This window comes from Alosa sapidissima, chromosome 14 (assembly GCF_018492685.1).
Source record: "Alosa sapidissima isolate fAloSap1 chromosome 14, fAloSap1.pri, whole genome shotgun sequence".
Classification (NCBI taxonomy): domain Eukaryota; kingdom Metazoa; phylum Chordata; class Actinopteri; order Clupeiformes; family Clupeidae; genus Alosa; species Alosa sapidissima.
Genome location: NC_055970.1, coordinates 20,707,384 through 20,718,730, shown reverse-complemented (window position 1 = coordinate 20,718,730; position 11,347 = coordinate 20,707,384). Strand labels below are relative to the sequence as shown.

The 11,347-nt window shown below is 45.2% G+C and overlaps 1 protein-coding gene across 3 annotated transcripts in view; it reads left to right on the top strand.

Moving 5' to 3' along the window:
- The window catches only part of LOC121682516 (thrombospondin type-1 domain-containing protein 4-like), a 55,727-nt gene that overhangs the window by 37,666 nt on the left and 6,714 nt on the right, over positions 1–11,347 (top strand). For all 3 annotated transcript variants that reach the window (XM_042062672.1, XM_042062673.1, XM_042062674.1), the window contains 2 exons: positions 7,274–7,472; positions 11,172–11,347. In XM_042062672.1, coding sequence (XP_041918606.1) covers positions 7,274–7,472; positions 11,172–11,347 — 375 coding nt within the window. The remainder of the gene's footprint in view (positions 1–7,273; positions 7,473–11,171) is intronic.

Here is an 11,347-nt window from a genome sequence, read left to right as displayed (position 1 = left end):
AGTCGGTTTTTCACATTAAAGTGTGACTTTTACCAGTCTTGACTTTGATATGTCTCTAGTGACCTTGCTACTGATGAAACAGGTTTTGTTTTATGTCCTCTCTTTTTATGCTGAGGCTTGTCTGTGGGATTTCTGTGGCTATGAGTAATATCATTTCCATCCACTGTAAGGCCACATCCATAATAAGTTATTGGCTGGGACCATGTTGCTATTGCATTCTTAGCTCAGGGGCCCAACAATGTAAATATTGCAATTCCAGATGAGCACGCAGAATATATTCAAAGGCAAGGTTTGATAATAGCAGTGGCTCATTTCCAGAAGTTTAAGCCTGTGATAAAAGTTGAAGATGCTCCCATAATGCCTGAATGGCATCCTGAGTGCTTTTAGTTACCATGCTAATTTTAAATGGTTATACTCGTTCCAGCTAAGAAAATATTTGTTTATTCTGAACAGCATCACACTTAATCTTGCTATTTATTTATTTATTTTTATTTTAAAAGAGGCATGGTTAAGAGTCTTTTTGTCTTAACATCCTTTGAGACTCAAGCCCGTGTTTTATTTATTAATTTATATAATGTATACCATTTTGGGTTTTGTAATAGTGGCCTGGAAATTAGATACTGTAGGTGAATACTTTGAGCAAAGGATTTGTTGATAATGAGCTATTCCTCAAATGAAAAAAAAAACTGGAGCTACTGCCTGTTTTTAATGCCATTTTTATGCAGACTGATAAATATACTTTTAAGTGCATGTGGCTATGATCATGTATGAAAAAACTATTTGAAAGATTTCCATTACTCGAAAGTTCTTTCTTAGTTGTTTGTTTGTTTACACCATGACATTAGTGACCTTGTGGCTTGAAATGAAGTCAAGGTTTCTGTCTCCTGGCGCTCTGTTAAAAATCACTGTGGGAATGTCTCATCTGGCCTGACCAGGCCGGCAAGTCCAGGGATGGAGTCTTAAACCCAAAGCGAAGTTCCAAGCATAGCTCACTGGAACTCTCTCTCTTGGACGAGAGCTCTTCTCGCTAATGAAAGCATACTGTGTTTGAGCCGAACGAGCCGATCGAGCCAAAGCACAGAGCCGCATCCTAGGATTATGTAGATGATGGGGTTGATAAATGAAGAGAATGTGCAACAGCTGGGAACATCTGCAGGCTGTGTCTGAGGTGCTGCTGGTGTCTTAATTCATTGCTCACCTGTTGGAGTCAGTAACCCTCACATCCTGCCTCTGGGCAGTTTTGTCTACTGTATAGTAATGGATCTCTGCATATACGTACAGTATGCCTATAAAGCACATTAACTACGTCTAGATAATGAGATTTCATTATGGCAACCATATGACATACCGTACAAGTCAAATATGTGGTTGTGTATTTATGAAGAGATTGGACATATCTGCTGTTAGAGTGCACAACTTCTCTGGGGTTCTCTTAAGACTGTTTTTCAGTTATTGAAAACACAAACAATGTGCGAACAATCAAAACATTTGTTTATTTGCTCTCTTGTAACAAAAATGATGGATTCCGCATTCGGCTTTCACTGTGTTATGGATCTCTTGTAGGATGTAGAGCCCAAGTGTAAATGAAAAGATGGAGCTGTTACTTAATACTGTGCCAAGACTGTGCCAAGACTTCCTGCTCATAGGCATGAAGTCACTCAGAACTATTCACTTTCCCACTGTCGAGACTGCAGAACACACAGCCTCACAGGCAGTTCAAAGCTCCCGGACACCGGGCTCAGTTCATAGCCGTAGCTAAAGGATTAAGTGTCATAGTAAATCAGCACAGCCACCTCTTGACAATCTGCATGTTGAGCGCATAATAACAAGCGAAGCATCTGCCTTTTTCATTAGCTCTGCTTACAGTCAGGTCTAAATTAATCATTGTTGAGAGTTGGGGTTAGGGCAGATCATTATGTTCCCACACTCGAGCAGTAAATTTAGTCACATCTTTCTCACTTGACCGAGGAATTCCTGCTTTGCTTTTTTTTAAATATAAATTCAAGGTAGTATTTTTGTCCTCTTACAGTAAGTGTGGTTAGTTCAGTGTCAGAGTGGATCTTTTAAAGATTAACTGTACAATAACTTCACAAATTTAGAGATTAATTACAGGCTGAAAAAGAAGTGAGACTGTGAGGAGAAATAAACATAATTGCAGTTCATTACATAATTACAGTCCATTATGTGTGTAGTTAACACTCTCTTAAGCTAACTCATACGGCATAGTCTCTTGTATGACGTACACAGCAGATTCAGCACGGGCACTTCCACTGAAGTTTCTCTATAGGACCACACAAGTACACATTTCCCTGACGCTACAAATGGAGTAACGTCGAGTTAAAGTTGAGTACACAAATATGCAACACTCTAGAGTAATCATATTAATCATGGTGGTTATTTGTATTACATTTATCATGCATGAATAGAGGGATGAAATATTTTCTGTGTGAAAGAAAACTTTCTGAAAATGGTGGTCTGTACTGGGCTGCTTGCCACGTATATGTACATGTCCCTCAAAAACAAAAACAAAACAAAGATAAATAATGTCACTGGCAGTGAAAGTGATGCTGTGTACAAGAATATGTTGATATTATCTGGGAACAAAGATATTTATGGAGCCATAACTTGTGTTGCAGTGAGCTGGAGGATCATGGTGACCAGGAAAAAAGAACACATACCGTCCTCAACATATTTATTTATCATCGTGCAAAGCTCTCTGAGGCTTTGGCTTTTTGGTGTAGAGGCTTGGCCAGCGGTAGGCCTAGACATTTCTCTCTCAACTAATAGATGCGAGAACTTACGTGTCCTACCGACTCCCTCGTCTCGATCCTCACACGTCTAACCATTTCCAGATGAAGGGGGATTTTTAGTGACATTTAAATCTCAATTACAGCACTCCTGAATGGATGGCGTACCATCCTGTGCCAAAACAACGCAAGCCACCCACAGAGAGCAGGTTGTAGAAGAGAGAGAGAGAGAGGGAGAGGGAGAGGGAAAGAGAGGAGTATGCTGTTGGCACAAGCTGAATCAAACACTTAAACACAGCTGATGCCTCCAAAAGGAAAAATCTGGCTCCCGCTGTGCTTGTTTTTACATTTATTAAAAGGGAGTGTGGCTGTCCTGCGGGGCAGTCGAAACAGCGGCACGGTCCCTGCAAGCTGTTTAAACAGGCTCATTACCCTGCCTCTCTGCTGTTCACTGTAACAGAACCGTCGAGGTTACGTGTCAAATAGGTGCATTTTCACATGTGCCCATATCACAGTAGTGTGGGTGACACTGAGTGCCAGATGTACGTACATTTGCGAACGTAGCGTTATCAGCGTCATGGACACACCGCAGATCGCGAACGCTGTCAGGCCCAAGTTTCCGTCATATTTATCAATCGTTTAATCCTTAGTGTAAACTGCGCTTTTCTCTGCCTTTCTCCGCCCATAAACGCAATTTACGAACGTCCACAACTGAATGGCAGCGCCTACATACAGTACAAGCGCAGTTGAATGAAGTTAACTGATGACAACATTAAAAAGAATCATACGTTTAGCGATCATGAAATAATACCATACATGATAAGATGTAAACAAGCAGGGAGATAATGAAGATCAGTAGTTCTACTCAAACTACTTGTGCTCGTAGGCTATGGAAGATTGGTCAAATCTAGCAAGTAGGAAAGTTTAAGTGAATGACGTGAAAGTGAAAGTAAGACATTCGAAAGGCCAACGAAAGTTAAGGTTGCTTTTGGTAGTACAAATACTTTCACCACAAAAACTGGTGCTCTAAATAGCGATTCTGTTGTCTTTGAAAGGTTCTCTTATTGACGCATTGAACTGCAATTTGGATTAACACCTGCTTTTACAAGGCGGAAGTATTTAGGCGCAGAATAGACGCGCGCTTTCAGGAGCAGTCTTTGTACATACCGCGAAATACATAATTAGGCGCTCTTTACTCTTCCCCTCCCATCTTTTTACGCTAAACTCCCACTTTCCCCTGGATCCTCCCATGAATGCATATGCATGACATGACAAACGCAATCTGCCACTTTCAGCTCCCGCGACAGGCAGTTTGCGCTTTTACATCATTGCGGCCTTTTTGTATATACCTCGCAATGATTTTACACGCACATTGCGAAACAAATACGCCTGAAGTGGGCGCAAAAGCGTTAGTACATCTGGCCCTGAGAGAGCTGGTCTTAAGGTTATACCCCACACACACACACACACACACATACACACTCACGCTACAGCAACTCACAGCCACTACAACGAAATCTGATGAAACAGTAAAAGGTCAGATAAGAATTGAATGAAAGGATTTGTTTATACTATATGTTGGTGACCTGTCTATCTTGAAAACCATCTTGACATCCCAGTGCTCCTCAAAGACTGGTGGTGATTCACTTTTCAGAAAGAATCTGAAACGTTTCCATTCATGACTTTTACTGTCTGCATGAGGCACATCCATTTTACAAAGTATAAAGCCCTTGGTTGTGGATCAGGACTGAAGGGTGGTGGGGGGGGGGGCAGTGTGCCCGCATTCCGTCTCCATTCTGCTGTTTTTCCACAAATGCAGCCCTGTATGCAGTCATCTCGTATTTCATCCATACTGATGCTGGCTGCAGGGCACTAAATCACGGGTCTCTGTGTGTGTGTGTATAAATGGATTCATATCTAGTGATTTTCCCAGGCACACAGCCACAGATAACCCCTCTGCCTGCCTGCCTGTCAGAGCAGAGCTTTATGGGAGGAAGCCAGCCCTTCGCCCCCTCCAGGGAATACACAAATACAGCCTTGGAGAAAATCGTGGTGATGGTTGAGTGTCAGCGGCTTTCGGGGTCTTGGAGCATATGTGGGATTGAGTGTGCTGTGAGTAAGTATGCATGCTCTGTATGTGTGTGTGTGTGTGTGTGTGTGTGTGTGTGTGTGAGTGTGTGTGTTTGTATGGTAAGAAAAGCGGGGCTTTGTGTGTGTGTTTGTGGGACTTGGTTCAGGACAACCTGTGAGGATGCTCAGCTGTGAGGATGCTCCTGACATTTTGAGCTTGGCTGTGAGGACATGGAGAAGGGTGGAAGGAGGACACGAGAGGAGGGTAGATCTGTGTTTGTGTGTGTGTGTGTGTGCGTGTGTGTGTGTGTGTGTGTGTGTGTGTTGTTTTATTTATCTTACATGTTTAGATTGAGCGCCGTGGGCGCCGCCTGATCCTGGAGAAGCGACGCTGGGGATGCCACTGCACAGCGTCCAAGCACGATGTTGTTGTCGTTCCACGGAGGTGGAAAAACATTCTCACTGCGGTCGGACGCTCCACATACTCGGGCTCCACTGCACAGAGTGTGTTTTGTCATCCGATACAGGGATTCTGTTCATGCGCCAGCAGAGGGGCTTTCTGGGTAAGCAGGAGGCCCTCAGGGGGGCAGTGTGTTACCATTGGCAGAGGTGGCCCTCCGTCTCTGAGTCTCTCTCCTAATCGCGATGCCCCTGACTGAACTCCTTTGATGGCACCTTTCTCACCCCAGGATGACCCTGACGACCGGCCAGCAGGGCCACACTTTTTTTCCGGACCCTTCTTTCATCAGTTGTGTCCCGTGGAGAGAGGACTGTGTTGTGTGGCTTGGCTTTTGAGCATATTGGTGTGTGTGTGTGTGTGTGTGTGTGTGTGTGTGTGTGTGTGTGCGTGTGTGCATGCGTGGTGTGCTTATGGTGCATTGAGCTGTGCACACACACACACACACACACACACACACACACACACACACACACACACACACACACAGACAAACATACACTCGCACATTCAAACATTACCACACCTCATGCAATCCCTTTCTCCTGTGCTGTGCTGGCTTTAGCATCAGGTCCGCGCATATGGCCGGTTTGGTAACAACAGAGCATTCATGTCTTAAAGGCCATAGGGGTATCTACAGTGTGAAGGAGTCCGGAGATGGATCTGCCTGCTGCAGGGCGTCCACTCCACAGGGTTCCCGCGGACAGGCCTGTTTGGTGAGACAGGGAATCCCTGAAGGGTTCGGTTAAGATCTGGATGAAATGGCCCATGAGGGGGCCATGTCTGGGAGCGCTGGAGATTCACAGGCTCGCTGTTCTCAAGGTGGTCGTAGCCCGGCATTCGTTTTTTTCCCCTAAGAGATGACTGCGCTGGGATGGCCGGGGTCCAAGAGCAGCACAGGAGAGCAGAGCATCGCTCATTTTTAAGGCCACTCTTGCCTCTGGTGAGCTGTTATCACCAACTCACCCCTCCCTGCCCCCCAGGCTCCTCCATACCACTGCCTCCGCTCACCATCATCCCTGGACATCAGGGGACCACCTCCTCTCTCCTCCCTCACCAAGTCTAGGCAGTTTGGGAAGCCCGCTGCTGAGTTCCCCTTAGTCAAACACACATTCACACATTGGGGGGTAGCCATGGCCTACTGGTTAGTGCTTCGGATTCTGGAGGGTTGCCGGTTCGAACCCCGACCAGAGGGAACGGCTGAAGTGCCCTTGAGCAAGGCACCTAACCCCTCACTGCTCCCCGAGCGCCACTGTAGCAGGCAGCTCACTGCGTCGGGATTAGTGTGTGCTTCACCTCACTGTGTGTTCACTGTGTGCTGAGTGTGTTTCACTAATTCGCGGATTGGGATAAATGCAGAGACCAAATTTCCCTCACGGGATCAAAAGAGTATATATACAGTACATATACATACAGTATGTACATTTGCAAATAAATAAATCAGGGGACCACCTCCTCTCTCCTCCCTCACCAAGTCTAGGCAGTTTGGGAAGCCCACTGCTGAGTTCCCCTTGGTCAAACACACATTCAAATCTCCTACATTTATAAACACCAGCAAGAAGTCTTCTTCAGAATATATGTGGAACATGTGTTGTGCCTGGTTGGACCTGGTAGACACACAGCTCCATCATAAGCTCATGCAAATCTCCACCTGAAAAGGATTCTGCCATTTAAGGCCTTGTGTGCTGTGAAACATGAGTCAGCCGTCACAAGCATGGAGATGGGGGCACCATTTTGTGGATGAACTATTTATTTATCCCTATGAATGTCTAAATTAATTTATCCTGGCAAATACAATTGTACAAAAAGAACAAACCCTTGTTACATTTGGCAGCTTTGGGTTGGCTTTTGCTTGCTGGAGAATGTTAAAAGGGTGCTCTTCTCTTCTGTTCTCCTTCCTAACTTTTCTTCTTTCCTGTTTCTCTCTCTATCTCATCTTTCAGTTATGCCCCTGACCTTATTATTTCCTTCTTCTCTCTGTGTCTCTCCCCACCTCTAGACGCTGGGCTGTGATGAGTACCTGGGCAAGGTGATGGACAGGTGTGGGGTGTGCGGCGGAGACAACACGGCATGCCGGCTGGTGTCGGGCCAGTTCAAGCACAGCCTGACCAAAGTGGGCTATCACAAGATTGTGGAGATCCCAGAGGGGGCCACCAAGATCAACATCACCGAGATGGTGAAGAGCCGCAACTACCTCGGTGAGTGGCCGAGAGGGTCATGGCAGTCAGCACACACATGCATACATACACAAACACGCATACATACACACACACACACATACACGCACACACACATGCGCGCACACACACACACACACACACACACACACACACACACACACACACACACACACACACACACACACACACACACACACACACACCATGTACACACTCTGCTGGCATTGGACCCCAGTTGACAGGATTACGATATATGGATCTTTATAGTCATGCAATGATATTCTAGGGTGTATATAACTACAGAGACTTCAGTGGAGACATTTTAGTGGTTTCCTTTCAGTACTGTTCTTTAAAGAGGTAAGGGGACCGCTCTATTGGTCCTTGCTGAGCACTTGAGAGTTGAATCTGGCCTTTTCTTCTCTGTGAAGCATGACTAGGCACCGTGACTCTTTCCAGGAGCTGTGCGGAAGCTTCCTCTGGCTGACTTTAAGATAATGTTTCACATTTAGCTCTGTAGTAAAATAGAGGGAAGCCCGAGTATCGGCAAAAGTGACTCGTAAAAGCCCTTTAACCGAATCAGCACTTTTTTGTGGTCACGCGGGTTCATTTCCGAACCTACCCGGCTCCTCTGCTTCCAGGGAACATCTGCTTGTAAAGTTGATTGGATTCCTTTAATTAAAAAGCAGCTGAGACAGGAGGAAAGTTTGACTTTTTTGTGTTTTTTTTTACCCCTTTACTATCGCTTTCAGTGTCAGGAAAACCTCCGCTTCCTTCTCCTCGGAATCCCCCAGTTGATAATGCACTCGCTGGACAGGCTCCATAATGGCTTCAAAGCGCAATGGAGGAGTGCGTCGGCCAGCCTGTGGCTGGCTCAGGAGCCGCTCGGAGAGAGAGGGGCTGTCTCCTTGCATTGTGGGAGACTTCTCCTTAACGAGAGCCATGCCTCTGCTCAGTGCTGACTTCAGCCTCCTTTGCTCCTCCTCTACTCCACCCCTGCTGTGGTTGCACCGATCCCTTTGGGGGTGGGGGTATAAACAAGCTTTCATTAGAGGTCCCATCTCTCTCCTGCACGTTGGTCCCTTTTAAATGAAAGCGAGGAATTTCCTCACCACTGGCCTGGCACAGGGTCTCACAGAGGGCACCATAGAGGGCGGCACACACTACGCAGCCACCCAGGGTGCCAGGCTCAGAGATGCAATGCTCAAAGACGTATATAATATATAAGAGACTGAGTTGAGAGATGTATGTAATATAAACAGACATATGACTTATGACAGGGCTATTCAATTGGCGGCCCGCGGGCCACGTGTGGCCCAGAATCAACCTCTGAGTGGCCCAGCCCGTAGTTTTGCCAGAGAATCCTACAGAAATCCCTAGTAGCCTGGGGCCTCATGTACAAAGACTTGCGTGGATTTCATACTAAAACATTGCGTACGTGCAAACCTGAAAAGTAGCGTTCCACGCAGCTTTTCTTTGTACATCCCGATTAACGTGAAATTAAGCGCACATGCACAAGCATTACACTCCACCCTCTCTCCTCCCACAATCACACTCATTTTAATATGTTAACTAGAAGGACATTCGTGGATGTGGGCATGGGAGAGTTTACATGTTTACAAACACACACACATCTGATACAAGCACATGAAAAAGTTTGATGCCGTTTTTAATGTGCCTGTGTCCAATGTGAAAAAACCAAAAGGAAAACAATAAATGTAAACATTAGGCTACTTGTTTTTCAATAGGCCTATACATTCATTTGTGTTGATTTAAAAATGTGTCATTATATCTGCTGCTTATCCTACCAGCTGCTGAAAATGTCTGGCCCAGCTCAATCGCTTGGTTTGAAAATCTGGCCCAACTTAATTTTTAATTGAATAGTCCTGACTTATGAGATCACCCTGGGATGATCAGAGCACCTTGCGGTGTCAATACAGAGCAATGCCATGCTGTGCTGTAGTAGAGAGTTTACAAAGGGTTTATTTATGTGTGTTCTGTTTGTGTGTTTAGTCTGTGTGTGTGTGTGTGTGTTTGTGTGAGAGAGAGAGAGAATGTATATGAAGTTGATATGCTCATATGTGTGTTTTAGCAAGTGGAAATGGGTTTCTCTGTGTGTGACTGTATGTCCCTTGGTGCAAATGTGTGAGTTGGTGTGTGTGTGTACATATGAGTGTGTGAGGTTGTGTATGAGTCTGAGCGCTTGCCCGGGTGTGTGCACATACTTGGAACAGTCTACCCTTTCAGCGGCTGTGCAATGCGTGCAGGTTGGTGGAGTTTCGGAAGTGGTTTAGATGTCCTGTAATGAAAAGCTTTGAACTTCTGTAACATCCTCTGGATTGGCACCTCGTCCCCATAGGGTGGTGGTGGTGGTGGTGGACGTGATGATGACCAACACCTCAGAGGAAAACCCCTCCTGAGCCTCCATCCCAGCCATCATCTCTTAACCTCTTCCCTTCTCACCTCACCTCAATTCCCTGTTCAGTCTCAGCCCAACCACATGTGAAGAGTTTGGTTCCAAAACGCTATATCTCCATTTGTAAAACATTAAAAAGTCATGTTATTTAATTGTGTATTTCAGGTAATATCAATCAAATTGCTGTTTTGTTGTTTTGAGTAAGGATGAATCAAATATCAATACCCAATTATAGTTCTACTGAAAATACTTGCGAAATGTAAACAAATAATTTATAAAAAAATAATTAAAATGGTGGATATAGCGTTTTAGAACCAAACTCTGTGTGACATATAAAACTCTGTGTGACATATAAAACCGGCTTTTATTCAATAAGTGTAGCTGTTCTGGGCTTCCTGCTGTGAGGTGGGTTTGGTTCAAAGAGCAGCAGAGAGCGACTTAAATAACATCAACTCAGAGTATCTGCAGTTCAGATCTGGATGGCAATTTTGTTTTCCAATGCTGTTCCCTTTGGCTCCCCCCTATAGAGAAAGAACACCTCAGTCCCTGGAATAGAAAGGAATGCTTGTGAATCTCGTCCTAATCCTGTGCGATCACTGTGTGTGTGTTGCGGGTTTGCGTAATTATAGCCTGAGCTATTCGCCCGGTCTGCTGTGTAAATAACATCAGGCTTATCTGGGCTTATCATGTGGCCTCCACTGCGACAGTATGCAAAGCTGGGGAAGGTACGAGGCCGTGAGGGTGGTTTATGCTGAATCTGTCGCTGCTCTTCAACAGAAATCCTTAAATTAATGACCGCGTTCCCAAGTGCAGACACATGGCTTCACCCCTCGATGGCACAAAACCATACTAATGCCCTTGAGTGTCATTTTATTTACCGCAGAACGAAAGCTGGTGTTGCCATAAAAACATTTTTGAGGCAGCTGGTGAAATCATTTCCAGTTGGTAGGAACACCATCAGTGTTCTTATATTCACTGCTGAACGGCATTTCAATTCATTCTAGATGTGTTATTTTTTGCTCTAGTAACATCTCAGGATGCCTTTCTTCTAGCAAAGATGAACTTCGAGGTTACATTATAGACGATTACATGACAATTTTAGAACTTGAAACCAACATTTCTTTTGGAAGCATGCATGGTTATGTATTTTAGGACAAACTGAAGGCATGAGTTTGGTTTCATGCTTACACAAAATTATGTGTCCTCACAAGACATCCTGGCACTTTTTCCTAAGAGGAATTTCATGGATCATTGTATCAATATGTCCCATTTGATATGTTTGGTTTGTGTGCGTTTGTGTGCAGCTCTGCGCAGTCGATCAGGACGCTCCATCATCAATGGCAACTGGGCCATCGACCGGCCAGGGAGGTACGAAGGCGTCGGGACCATGTTCACGTACCGGCGGCCCAACGAGATCAGCAGCACGGCAGGCGAGTCCTTCGTGGCGGAGGGGCCTACCAACGAGATCCTGGACGTCTTT